The 14,145-nt window shown below is 46.3% G+C and overlaps 1 protein-coding gene across 3 annotated transcripts in view; it reads right to left on the bottom strand.

Annotated features, from left to right (window-relative positions):
- The window catches only part of MINDY4B (MINDY family member 4B), a 42,679-nt gene that overhangs the window by 17,491 nt on the left and 11,043 nt on the right, over positions 1-14,145 (bottom strand). For 2 of the 3 annotated variants that reach the window (XM_088669109.1, XM_060274476.2), the window contains exons 4-9: positions 9,822-9,995; positions 7,849-7,968; positions 6,250-6,344; positions 4,575-4,740; positions 3,928-3,993; positions 2,009-2,079 (exon numbers count right to left, since the gene is read on the bottom strand). In XM_088669109.1, the coding sequence (XP_088525235.1) occupies positions 2,009-2,079; positions 3,928-3,993; positions 4,575-4,740; positions 6,250-6,344; positions 7,849-7,968; positions 9,822-9,995 (692 nt within the window). Of the gene's footprint in view, positions 1-2,008; positions 2,080-3,927; positions 3,994-4,574; positions 4,741-6,249; positions 6,345-7,848; positions 7,969-9,821; positions 9,996-10,616; positions 10,850-14,145 lie in introns of those variants that run through there. The other variant, XM_088669110.1, reaches the window with a different exon arrangement.

The following is a 14,145-nucleotide window of genomic DNA, read 5'->3' on the forward strand; positions in this document are numbered from 1 at the left end:
CTGAGTTCGAGTGTCTTCAAAGTCCATGACACCTTTGGTAAAGGCTGTTCTCTAATTGGAGCGCTTGCAGGCCAGTGTTTCCCAGTTGTCGTGTTTATACTACATTTTTTTTAGATTTGCCTTGAGAGTGTCTTTAAACCTCTTTTGTTGAGCAGCATTACACTTTCCATTTTTAAGTTCGGAATAGAGTAGTTGCTTTGGAAGATGATAATCAGGCATCCGAACAATGTGACCAGTCCAACGAAGTTAATGTTGAAGAATCATCACTTCAACACTGGTGATCTTTGCTTCTTATACCCAGAGTATACTGGCATTAATTTGCCTGTCTTCCCAGTATACTGGCATTAGTTTGCCTGTCTTCCCAAGTGATGTGTAAAAATTTTTGGAGACACTGTTGATGAAATCTTTCAAGGAGTTGGAGATGGCATTTATAAGTGGTCCCCATTTCACAAGCAATCAATCTTACCCTCTGTTCAGGGACGTCTGAACATCCACTGGCCCGCCCCTTGCCTCCACTCCAGCAGGAAGAAGCGAAGCGTGCTACGGAGTGGTTTGCCGGCAGCGCTGCTCCAACGCTGGGATCCCGGTGCTGGAGTAGCGCCGCTGGCAAACCACGAGCAAGCCATGGAGCGAGGGTTTTTTTTTTTTAAAAAAACCCCTCACTCTGCAGCTTGCTCGCTCACCTGCTAGGCGTGCACTTTGCTTTTCCTGCTGGGGTGGAGGCGAGGGGCGGTCCAGGGAGGAGTGCATAGCTGCCAAGTCTCCCGTTTTCCCCGGGAAATCCCCGTTTTCCCAGCTGTTCCTAGCTGAAAAAATGGTTTTCTTTTGTTTTTCCTCGGTTTATTCTGGCGCAGTGTGACTTCTGGCGCGGTGGCCATTTTGGAACTGGACAAATCAGCATCAAAAGTCACTTCTGAGCATGCTCCACCCAGTTCTAAAATGGCGGCAGCGCTACTTCCGGTCTGCTATTTCCGGCCCGGTCCCTTATTTCTCTGACAGCAAATTGGCAGGTATGGAGGAGTGTCAGCGGCGGCCGCTGATGCCCCTCTCTGGGCCTCTGGAAAGAAGCAAAGTGTGTGTCGAGGAAGTGAGCAAGCAGCCAGCTGCCGAGCAAGGGTTTTTACTGGGCGGTGGGGCTCGGCTTGGGAGTTGTGTGTGTGGGGGGCGCCGAGTGTCATCCCCTCCAGGGTGGCACCCGGGGTGAACCTCCCCCTTGCTATGCCCTTGGGTCTGGCAGTGTTGGAAGAGCTAACATGGAAACTGCAGGTAGCAAGAGACCAAAAGAAAAACAATAAAGAAAAACCAATTTTATTGAACACACAGTTAGTGAGGCGCATGGGGGAGTAGTGTTTGGGGTGGGTATCATAGTTTGGAATACTTGAAGTATACATTTGAACCTTTCAAATTGTTGCAGATATAATGTATCCCTTCCTTTTAATGAGGTTGTAGCACATGATGTGTTATTTTATAGTTTTTAAGATTGTGAGAAGGGACGCGGGTGGCGCTGTGGTCTAAACCACAGAGCCTAGGGCTTGCCCATCAGAAGGTTGGCGGTTCGAATCCCTGCGACGGGGTGAGCTCCCATTGTTCGGGGGTCCCAGCTCCTGCCCACCTAGCAGTTCAAAAGCACATCAAGTGCAAGTAGATAAATAGGTACCGCTACAGCGGGAAGGTAAACGGCATTTCTGTGCGCTGCTCTGGTTCGCCAGAAGCTGCTTAGTCATGAGCTGGCCACATGACCCGGAAGTTGTCTGCAGACAAACGCCGGCTCCCTCGGCCTATAGAGCGAGATGAGCACCGCAACCCCAGAGTCGTCTGCGACGGGACCTAATGGTCAGGGGTACCTTTACCTTTACCTTTAAGATTATGAGAATGTTTGAAATATATGTTGTGGCAAATAAACTATTCTTAAATTTTAAAAAAGATAAGAAGAAAGAAAGGATGACACGGTGACTTATTGCTTAATTTAAATCTAGGTATTGATAAAGCAGGGGAACATTTTTGTTACCTTTCAAATGTCCTTGAGAAAAGCAAGCTGTACAGAAATAGAATCACTCCATGACTTCCTTCACAGTTCAGCTGATTAGAAGAGAAGAATGAATGTTACTCAGGTCAACATCAGATTTAGGGCAGTACAGGTAGTTTCCTCACACAGGGCACCAAGCCGAGAGGGTGAACAACAACAACAACAACAACAACAACAACAACAACAACAACAACACCCTATTTATGCGGGTAGCTACTGAGAAGATCCATAAAAAACTGTACCAAAATGAATTACTATGGAAATAAGAACTTTGGAGGGGGGGATTTTGTCTTCACTCAAACACGATATTACCAAAGTCCACCACTGCTCAGGTTCATGTTGACACACATCTTCAGAGCCTCCCCTTGATTTCTGGTGTTCAGGCTGTGAGTGCTGTTGGTTATTTAGCCAGAACGGCACCACCCACGCACAAAAGAAAGACATCAGCTAGGGAGGGGCTATAGCTCAGTGGGAGAGCACCTGTGTTGCATGCAGAAGGTCCTGGGCTCAGTCCCTGGGATCTCCAGGCAGGGCTGGTAAAAAGACTCCTGCTTGGAACCCTGGAGGGCTGCTGCCAAACAGTGTAGACCAGGGGTCCCCAAACAAAGGCCCGGGGGCCGGATGCAGCCCAATCACCTTCTAAATCCGGCCCGTGGATGGTCCGGGAATCAGCATGTTTTTACATGAGTAGAATGTGTTCTTTTATTTACAATGCATCTCTGGGTTATTTGTGGGGCATAGGAATTGGTTCATCCCCCCCCCCAAAAAAATAGTCTGGCGGCCCACAAGGTCTGAGGGACAGTGGACCAGCCCCCTGCTGAAAAAGTTTGCTGACCCCTGGTGTAGACAATACTGAGCTAGATGGAGCAATGCTCTGACTCAGGGCAAGGCAGCTTTCTAGGTTTCTGTGTTTGGGGAACCCCCAAGGATTTTCAGAAGTGCAGAAAATATGTACAGGCAAAGGAGGGGGGGACCTACCCAAGCCCAAAGGGACTGAGCATGCTCAATGGTCATGGAATACTGATTGACAATTGCGGGGAAGAGAACAGAAAACAGGGGGAATAGAAGGGAGGGGCTTGCTTCCTAAACAGCAGCACTCCACACTGCAACACTTTGTTGCAGGTCCCACCTGCTGTACCTATCTGTGATGCTTGAGCTGAGGAACATAACATTGTGCTAAATGCGCGAGGCAATTCAAAATGCAGTCGAAGTTTATTAGCCAAAAGCTGGATCAGAACAAAAGATTCATTTTATAACATTGCATAATAAGACAACTAAGACTGCAGCCTCATTTATAGTCATCTGAGAGTACATGTACTGAAGAATGAGATTCTGAACAATTTCTGAATCTTTGGATCTAGAACTGTGAGGGGAGAGACTTCATCAGGCAAGGCCTTCTTCCACCTGCCTTGCCCCTACCTTCAGTCTCTGCTTCTCGATTTGTATTGTATTATTTTATGCACTGTGACTTGCCGCTGTTTTATTGATTACAGTTTGGAAATTCTTGATTATAATTGTTAAGAGTGGTTTTGTTTAATTTTTATATGCTGATATTTAATATTATTCTATGCTATTCTAATAGATTGTTGACTATTACTTTATTTTATATAAGTTGCTTATTTTAAAGCTATGTTTTATTATCACATTTTTGTGTGGGATTAGATTGTTATATGGTGACATTCTTTGTTTCTTCAGCTTGTAAACTGCCTTGGGTATTGTGAAATAGAAAGATGGTATACAAATTAAAAGTGAAATAAAAACATGAAATAAAACAAGCCCCATTGAACACAGTGGTGCACTAATGTACGAGCAAACAAGCATGCATGCAGTTCCACATGTAGGTACTGTTAAAAGCCACAAGTACACATTTGTAAAGACGCTGCATACCCCCCCCCACTTACACAGTGTATGTGATCGCAGAGGAACTGCTGAGCTGTTTCCTTCTCAAAAAAGTCAAACAGCTGAACCTGCAAAATGATCATTAAGAATTCCATCAACACAGGAATAAAATTTTGGAAAACTGGTCAGGTGGTGCAGTAATCGCATCATTCATCTCTATTACACACGAGCACAGTTGTTTAGCCTAAATTTAATTTTTTTCCTGAACAGACTTTTCCATATACACGAGCTCTGTGAAGACGACTCTGACTGCTTCGCTTTCAGCCTAGGCTCTGTGCTCTCCAGCTCCCTTACTGCACAGAGATAATGAAGCATTAGAACCAGGCAGTACCTGTGTGTATCTGCACCTGAGTTCTCTTTGACCTTCTAGTGCCTTCCAGAGATTGAGCAGGGGGCAGGGATGGATGGCAGAATAAGGGTCAAGGCAGCCGTATTCAAAGCTGTTGGTTTTTCTTTGCCAGTAAACAGCAAATCTCAGCCAGTCTCTGGCTGCAAAGTGGATCTTTATGTGCCCATTGTTTGTACCACAACATACAACAACAGTCCCCGTGTTTCTGGGGTTTTTCTGTTTCTTAGTTTTTAGAATCAAGCCCAACAATTTCCCCCTTGCAAATCTTGTGTCTTATAAAGGATAGCTTCTCTTACTTACTCTTTCAGTAAAGTGATCAGCTTTGTAGTCTATACTGGGAGTAAAATAAGTATCACTGGTGACAAGGCAGACAGTAGCTTTCTGACCTTCTCCTGCTACCCATAGAATATCAGCCAAGGCTGCTACAAGAGCCTTTTCTTGTTCTTTTTGGCTTATTTCACATAAACTGCAAAGACAGATAGAAAAAGAGACTGTGAAAGAGAGACACTAGCAATCCTTAGTCACCCCCAAGACATTGTTGACAATGGTGCAGCTAGGGCTGGACCTCAGGGCTAAACCCAGGCCATTGAAGTGCAGGATTCCACCTCAATCAGGGCAGTCTCGAGCAGGTCGCGTGCCCTGGCGCTGAGGGGCGGAGATCGCTCCGGCGCCCCCGCCCTCACAGGGTGCAGCATGGTTTCTGCGCAGCTTCGTCGCGCGACGCCCTGCCTACCGGCCTGGCGCCCTGTGCCACCGGGGTTCTATCTAGAGCCGGCCCTGACCTCAATGACCACCCAGAGAGTGGCAGGTGACAAATGCAGTAGCAAACAGTCCAAGGCATCCACACCTGGGCACGGCTATGCTAGAGCCCACTAGGGCTGACACTCATCACTGCAGCATCCTTACTTTTTATAGGTCAGCAGTGGGGCAGCCAGGCATTTACATGGGCAAACTCCAGCCCTCCAGATGTTTGGGACTATAATTCCCATCATCCCTGACCACTGGTCCTGTTAGTTAGGAATGTTGGGAATTATAGTCCCAAACATCTGGAGAGCCGGAGTTTGCCTATGCCTGCTATAGATGCTCATTTTATTTTTTTTACTTTGAACGTATATTATCCTTTTCTACAAGACAAGGGCTTTTTGACTCGTCTACCCATGGGTCCTGGACTTTTTTGACTTGTCTACCCATGTGCTATCTGAAACCCAATGGGTGCATTGGCTGCCAGGTGTGAAATCTATTTGCATTATTTTCAGCTCTCCTTCCCCACTATTGGGAATGCAGAGGAATTCTGCTTTTCTCCATTCTCCAGTGCTTCTTTTGGATTTCTCATGTAACCCATGTCTCCTTCTTGGAGCTTCTGTTTTATATCTGCACGCTGAGAAGAGAAGCATGCTCTCCAGTTTAATGCTAATAATAGGTGGAGCCTCCTGCAACAACTCACAGAGGGGTGGCACCATTGTTGTTTTATTCTTATGTAGGATTTTCACAGCCGACGTAATACACGTGGCCATCTAGATCAGGCTTCCTCAACCTCGGCCCTCCAGATGTTTTTGGCCTACAACTCCCATGATCCCTAGCTAGCAGGACCAGTGGTCAGGGATGATGGGAATTGTAGTCTCAAAACATCTGGAGGACCAAGGTAGAGGAAGCCTGATCTAGAGACCCCTTACTCTTTACCCTTACATGGTATAAAAATTTCCTAGCTGCACCGCTGAGTACAGCTGCCACGATCCCTGAGCATTGACCATGTTGGCTTGGGCTGACAGGGGTTGGAATCCAACACCAGCTTGCGTTCCACAGTATCTCCCTTTGAAAGACTACAAAACAGCTCCTTGGCTTTCAAGCATTGGGAGGTACTGTGAATCTACAGCTAGATTCACTGGGCCACATATGGGAGGTGGTCTGGGAACCCATGTTGTGGACCCCCAAAACCCATGCAACTTAAGCAAATATCTCTCCGGTCTATCCTTACCTTTGCAGGCGCATATTTTCTTCTTTATTTTGTACAAACAACAAGTATTTAATGATGTTCACTTGAACAGCCATTTGAACAGCTACTGCTCCTCCCTGAAAGAAAGCATTTACAAGCTTTTGTAAATTATGACATACATTTACTCTTGCCAATACCGGCACATGTGATCGGGTGACCCTCCCGACGCCTGTATCACTGCTGTTTATCTGAATGGGATGGAGACCAGGGGTCCTCAAACTTTTTCAGCAGGGGGCTGGTCCACTGTCCCTCAGACCTTGTGGGGGACCGGACTATATTTTGGATAAGAAGAAAAAATGGAACGAGTGGTGATGAGCAGCACGCGAAAGGGCTCTGGAGAGGGGCTGGCACCAACAAAGCCCAGCTCCCTTCCTCCTCTAGGCAGGGCGGAGAGAAGCCAGGAGGCGGGAGGGAGGCGGTGGTGGCACCGTGTGAGGGAGAGAAATGGAGAGGGAAAGAATGCACACGCTGGTGATCCACGCACTGGCGATCCACGTGGCAATTCCCAGACCGTCCGAGGGTCGGATTTAGAAGGCAATTGGGCCTGATCTGGCCCGCTGGTCTTAGTTTGCCGACCCATGGTCAGGGCCATGTGATGTACCGATGGGAGTGCCAGATCAGCTGTGGCAGTCCTATCCATGCAACCGTGCCGCCCTAACCTTGCCAGCACCTTGGCTCAGCCCTGTTCAGGTAAGCACTAAATCAACTAACCCCTGTGTTGTGAACTCCAGACTAAAGACAACAGCGGCAACACGTGGACCGATGAAAAATAAGGGCATAAATGTATATCTTAATGTATATCTTTATGAGTTGCAGCGAAGCGATATTCAAGAGTACAGTCCATATATTATCAAAATAAAATTCATCCAGTGATATAATTTGAATGCTTAGCGATGCAAATAATAGACAGTGATCCGGATAATGACACTGTTTCGACGTGGTCTTCCTCAGTGTTCAACTCAGAAATGTATACAGTCAACTTCTAAGGAGCAGTGGTCATCAAACTATGTAACCACTGCTCTGTCCAGGTAAGCAGCAACAACGCCGCTGTCAGGAGGGCAGCCCCATCTTGCGACACACACTGGCCGCTACAGATTGTTGTGGTATAATTCAAGTATGCTGTGTGATTTAAATGTGTCGGGCATCGCTCCCCCCTTTCTGCAATTCCTACAAGAGACCAAGGACTGGGCTTAATACAGCAGAGCAGCAGTATTAAGGCTGGGTTGGGGTCCTCTATGGCAACTTTTTCAGAGCATATAGCTGTTGTAGGCAATTGGAAGCTTCTGTACATATGGAGAGTGGGGGGGGGCAAGTCATATGCTGCTGTGTAAACCAGCTCTATCTCACTTCTGTTTGATACCTGGTATAACTCCCTTGATAAGGAAAGGGGTTTGCAATCCACTTACATTATCACCATCCTGCAAAGGAGGAGGCGCCAATAGCCACTTTAGACAGGGGAAACTGAAGCAGATAGACTGTGATTTTGCCCTTGAACATCCAGGGAGCACATGACTGGGCTGGGATTGGCCTGATCCAGGCTGAGCACTTACCAGTATAAAAATGGCTGCCAGGTATTATTACCTTATCTGTCTCCAGCGCGTAGGCCAAATCAGTATAAGGCTCGTGGAATCTGAAATATGCTCTTTTCCATTCATAGCTGAAGACTTGATATGTGCTTCCAAATAACATCCTACGTAGTCCCTTGAAATGGTAAGAATTAAACAGCAACAAAAAAAATAGTCTTTATTAAAAAGAAAGCTAATGTTCTTGGCTTCCTCTGAATGAACCAGGCATTTACCACAATAATCAGGGAATTGGAGCACTTTCCGAATGAGGAACAGTTAAGGCCACTCAAAATAAAAAATTTCCTTCCAGCAGTACCTTAAACAACTGTTCTTAAATGCCATCCCTTTCTCCACGGATGACATGGAAATCATTGCAGTTCTTGGCAGATCACTTGAAATTGTATTTGTACTACAAATCAGAGCACATACATAAACTCATATTCTGAAACCATTTTTACTTTCAGTGGCAGTTTCATTGTCAAAGCCAGAGGTGCCATATGAGAATCATAGCCTCCAGGTAGGGTCTTGTTAACTTTCTCGATAATCTGGCCCTGGTCAAAAAGTCCTCAGTCTCCATCATCAGTGGGGAGAAAAAAATATGAATCAAGTGCAGGGGCAAGTAGTACAAATATACTTGCATGTCCTGCAAGCTTTTCACAAATCCTCTCACTCACTGCAGCACATGAACCTCCAATGTACCATGATTCACAGTTGTAGCATTGTTAATGTGAATGTATTTGGGACATTTCAGTTTACAGAAAGGACAACTATGGAGGGACATGAACTATAAACATACTATAATTTGAACTCTAAGCACACTATTATTTTTTATATGACTTTCTTTCTTTCTTTTATGGTATAATGTACAGTGGTGCCTCGCTTAATGAAGGCCATGTTTAACGAAATTTTCGCTTAACGAAAGGATTTTTCGAGTGGAGCTAGCCTCGCTAGATGGATTCGTTTTACGAAAAATTCGTCTAGCGAATCGCGGTTTCCCATAGGAATGCATTGAAATTCAATTAATGCGTTCCTATGGGCAAAAAAAATTCAAAAAAAATTCAATGCATTCCTATGGGATTCACTAGACGAATTTTTTGTTATAAGAAAAGACCCGTGGAACGAATTAAATTCATCTAGCGAGGCACCACTGTATTGGTGTTTATATTTTTAAATGCAAGTCACTTGGTAACCAGCAACTGGTAAGGGCAAGAAATAAGTAAATAGAATAATAATGACCACCACCACTTTGCACAAAAGATGGCTGCATAAATGGTTCCCAATGTGGTTTGAGGAAAACATAATCAAGGGGAATGTTTAGTGCTTCTTAATAAAAAAATTGCATGGGACAGGTTTTCTACTACAGCTCACCCAAGCAGTTGTGATGAAAGTGATGACTTCTGATAAAACAAGTACTCTAGGTCACCCGACTAAATTAATTGGCAGCAGTTTGGGGGCAGATCAAAGAACGTACTTCTTCACTCAAAACAAAATTAATTAATGGGATTTGCTGCCACAAGATGCACCAATGGCAACCAGCTTGGATGGCTTTAAGAAGGAATTAAAATACATTTGTGGAGGGTTATCTGTCAGGAGGTCTATCAATCAATGGCTATTCACAAATGGAGCCATTTTCAGAGGCAGCGTTCTCCTGGCTCTCTGACACGGTTGTTCAGGGCTTGAATTTCTCCTCTAGCCCTGGATACAACACAGTGAGCCACCAGTTGAATTGAAACAAGGAAGTTAAATATCACATCATATCTGTATTGCTTAATACCTTAGTGTAGAATCCGCTGTGTGCATTCAGGGGCCAGTAGCAGCCTTGAAAACCATCCCAAACAGCCAATCCCCACTATATCCCTTTTAAATTATTTCTAACAGCAGCCAACTGCAGCCTTGATCCCAACAGTGCTCCTGGATAAGATTTCTGTGTCTCTTTAATTCTGGCGAGATTAAGTTTCATCTCATACTTAATTGACAAGGTCCGCTTACCACTGCCATTTCCAGTGAGATGGGCCGCCCTCCGAGGCTCGATGAGACGATGAGAGCTTTGGGAATCGAGTGAAGAATATTGGATGGGAAACGGCTTTGCTTTAGGGGGTTTGTCATCTGAGATGCTGCAGCTGCATCCTCTTTGTCATCCTCCGATTTGTGGTCTTGGCACTTCTATATAAACAATATAAACAAACAGAAACTGTATGGCGTATCCCTAAATACATTCGCATCATGCTCCACCTTTTCTGATTTTTTTTTTTTGGTAGCAAACATTCTCCTAAAACGAAGGAACTGCACAAAACCCCATCCCGTAACATGGTTTGGTCCTTTATCTGCAAGGAGACGAAAGGTTTCTATATTGTTTCAAACCAGCGTGTCGAGAATATAATTCTCTTTTCGGTGCACATAAGTTAATACATCATTTAAAAACAGTGCGAGGTGTTTAAAGGGAACAAGTGCCAGTAGGTTTGCAGAGACTATAGCGTACGAAGTTAATCATTTGATACCTGTTGTGTTAGTGTTGTCTCCTTGAGCATATTTCCTTATTAGTGAATTCCACTTAAACCAGTGGGACTTACTTCCAGGTAGATGCAGGGAGGCGTCCTGGACTGAGATGTTGATGTAACTTCAGAGTCACTCTCAATGCAAAAAATTTTTTAGCATTGCTTTTGTCGCCTGTAGTGCCTGACACAGCCAGCTAGCCCAGAACAATTCAAACTCCCAGCAAGAAAGGATTGTTTTCTTTTGGCAAAAAATTAAATACAAATTTAAGCAAATATTTTTCGTACTTACTAGTTGACTCTTCTTAACTTCTTCCTGCAATATTTCTATGTAACTCAACTTGGAATCTACCCATCTTTTGACCTGTTGCAGTGTTGTCCTGTTTTCCATAGCTTCCAATAGACTGAAAGTAGTCACAGGCAAAATTACCTAGTGATAGTGACACTTGGAAAGGAGAACTGCCTTGGCTCAGTTTCCTGGATTACCAAAGAACAGGAGCTCTCCTTCTGGTTTAGAAATTAAATGGCTCTTGTCCAAATTACAGCACTAGGAAAGGTTTTGGAAATAAAGGCATTAACCCTGTCTTGATAAAATAAATATTGAAGTTAATAGTTGACTTATTTATTTTTCTCTCCCTTTTTTATTCTCCCACTAGGGTGGGACAAAACTGTCAATGTCAGATTCTCTTAATTTCTTACTTTTCAGATTGCAATTTTTTTAAAAAAAAGTCAGGTGGTTTAGTGCAACTTTCTTCTAACGTTTGTATGCAGTTTTGCTGCGCATATATACCTGCAAATCAATTTAACAGAATATAATGCATTTTATGCATACTCTACCTTAGTGTAAGCATTTTTTTGTACACGGCTGGAGAACTGCATTGTAAAATTCAGAAAAGTGTGAATGTTGAAGGATTGCATTATACCGGTTCCCATATAAGGTTCGCCTCTAAATGCGAACTTAGCGGAATCCCACCCACCCACTCCTAGAATAGACGGGTGTTGTTTTTCATGCAAAGAACTTACATGAATGAGTTTTTGAAAGTTTTTGAGATGGATGGAAAGTTATATGAAAGGAGATGCTTGTTCATTTTGGGTTTACTTAAAGGAACATCAATTTAACATTTTGCCTTTTTAATATATCTGTCAAGATCTACTCTAATTCCAGGAATATATGCTGGTGGTGGCGTGGAAGGGACTGACATTCCTATGTGATGGCTATGTGAGATGATGGGATTCCTCTGGAAATATATTGTTTCATACTTTGTAGTATGAATTCAATGGGACTTACTTTTTGAGAAGACACATATATTGGATTGCATGGATAACGAATTATTGCCATTTAATTGTTAACGACTGGGATTTGGGTAAAACTGTGTAAGGACGATATGGGGTGGCAACAGATGGCCTGGAAAGTTAAATGTGCTAATCCTTACAAACATTGGAAGAAAACTAGAAAAAAACATACATTTCTTTGTTAATTTTAATTTGTGCCATTTGTCCACTAAAACCATTTTTGCATTTCACTCCAGAAATCTATTCCTTTCCACTGCAGGTTTATGCTTCATTTAATGCATTATTTTATTTCAAAATTCAGTTGTATAACATTCCCTGGTTTCAGCAACCACAGCACACCTAACTTTGTGTTGCATTATTGCTATTTAATTTTGTTATATCAAACTCCAGGAAGCGGATAGTAATTCTACCTGTTTAAAGTTTATATGGCATGTATAGATGATTCAAAATGTAGAGGAATTGCTGGTGAGCTGTGTGGCCAACAATTTTGCTGCACTTTCTGAAAGATACATCCATTCTGTCAACATTTGTTCCATTTACATAGATCCTTACTAGTTTGATATAGTTAAATGAATAGAATTTCAAAACACACTGTTGCTCAGCTCTGGTAGCAGCAAACCATGCATGGAAATGGGTTACTTGAAAAGCAAGCACCTCTCAGTGATAAAAGAAGAGGGAAACGTTTAAATAGATTGTTTGTGTGCTGTTTATGGCGTAAACCAGTTTGAGCATAGAGGGAAGCAGAGTACAAATATAGACATGTCAAAAAACAGACACAGAGAGGGTTGCCAACATTCTAGTAGTCTCTGCTCCTATGCAGTTAACAGCTGCTTGAACAGATTATATTTATCTCATTGCTGTTGCTGTGATTATTGCAGATCAAGCTGCCATTAAAGGCGCAGGTTCTGGCTGCTTTTGGTCAACAGGGCGTCTTACATGAAGTGTACAGTAGGAATTCCGAGCCTTCTCTCCACTTGGAAAGCAGTTCCCCATTACACTGCTGAAGAAGGCTAAATCGTGTCCTCCCTCAAAGAGGCCACGTGTTGCAGTGAGACCTCGCAACCAAACTCTTGTGTTGTGGGTGGGCAGGCCTGGCTCTAGGTAGACCCCCGGTGGCGCAGGGCACCATGGCGCTGGCCCGCCAGAAAAGCGCTGCGAGCTGCGCCCACCCGCTGGCCGGCCGATCCGCTGGTCCGCCGCGCAGCTGCGCCTGTGGGAGCAGCGCTGCGCGCTGCGCCCACCCGCCCACTGTGCTGGGAAACGGGGCGGGAGGGTGCCGGAGAGATCGCGCTGTGCCTGCCCGCCCGCCCACCGCTGCGCCCGCCCGCCCACCGCGCTGGGAAACGGGGCGGGAGGGCGCCGGAGAGATCCGGCGCACCACAGCGGCAGGGGCGTTTAAGACGGCCCTGTGGGTGGGTACGATTGGATAGCCACAACACCCAATTGGTAGGTCCCTTGTTGCCGGGTTTAATCTGACCAATGGGACGCTAGCCAAATGGATTAAGGGACCTACCGTGTTTCCCCTTTTTTAATCCGTAGTCAGAAAGTAAGCCATAGCAGGCTTTTAAAGCATTTGTTCAATATTAAACACCCCCTGAAGATAAGCCATACCTTCACGCAGCAGCGCCGCTCGCCTTGAGGCAGCGGGACCCAGCAGCAGCGCTGTTCTTGTCCTCCCGCAGCTGTTGCTGTTGCTGCTGCTGCTGGGCCAGGCGGAGACGAGGCCGCTGCTCGCCCCTGGGGGCTGCATGGCCCAAGGCTGAGCAGCGGCGGGAGGCCCGCGGGCGCTTCTGCACGGCTGGAGTGACGGGCGGCGGCGGGAGCGCTGCTGGCCCCTTCCGCGCCGCCGGAGCGTCGTGGGCTGCATGGCCCAAGGCAGAGCGGTGTTGCGCCACCAGGGCAACAGGCGGTGGCGGGAGCACTGCTGGCCCCTCCTGCGCCGCCGGAGCACCCGGCGAGGAGGCCTGCCTCCCCAGCGCCCGGTACCGGCAGCTGCAGAGCGGAGCGCTCTGCCGCGCCGAGCGCTTGGAGCGCCCAGCAGCGCCTTGCAGAGCGCCGAACGCTCAGAGCGCCGCAGCAGCCTGGCCTCTTCCTGCCTGCCACCCCACCGCCCGGAACCGGCAAGGAGGAGGAGAAAGGGGCGCCTGGGAAGGAGTCGGGAGGGCCCTTGCTGCATGATCCATGGGCACCCGGCTCCTTCCAAGCGCAGTGAACGCCGCGCCTCGCTTTGAGCAAGAGGCATGAAAGGGACGCGGCGGCGAGGGTGATGGCTGCGCGGGCGGCGGCTGCGTCACGTCTCCCGGCGGCCGTGGGGGCTCTCGGTGCTGCCTTGCCCGGGCCCCGCATTCCCCGGAGGCCGGCCTCATGCGGTGGGTGGAAGGCGCGCGGGTGGCCTGCCTAAGGCCGGGCGGGATCCCTCAGCCCTCCTCATCCTCATGCGTTTATTTCGCGAAACACGCCCCCCCCAAATAAAGCAGCAGGAACCTCGGAGCGGTTGGCAGGGGGTGGGGTGGGATTAAAAAAACCAC

The sequence above is a fragment of the Zootoca vivipara genome, chromosome 5 (genome assembly GCF_965207765.1).
Source record: "Zootoca vivipara chromosome 5, rZooViv2.hap1.1, whole genome shotgun sequence".
Lineage (NCBI taxonomy): Eukaryota > Metazoa > Chordata > Lepidosauria > Squamata > Lacertidae > Zootoca > Zootoca vivipara.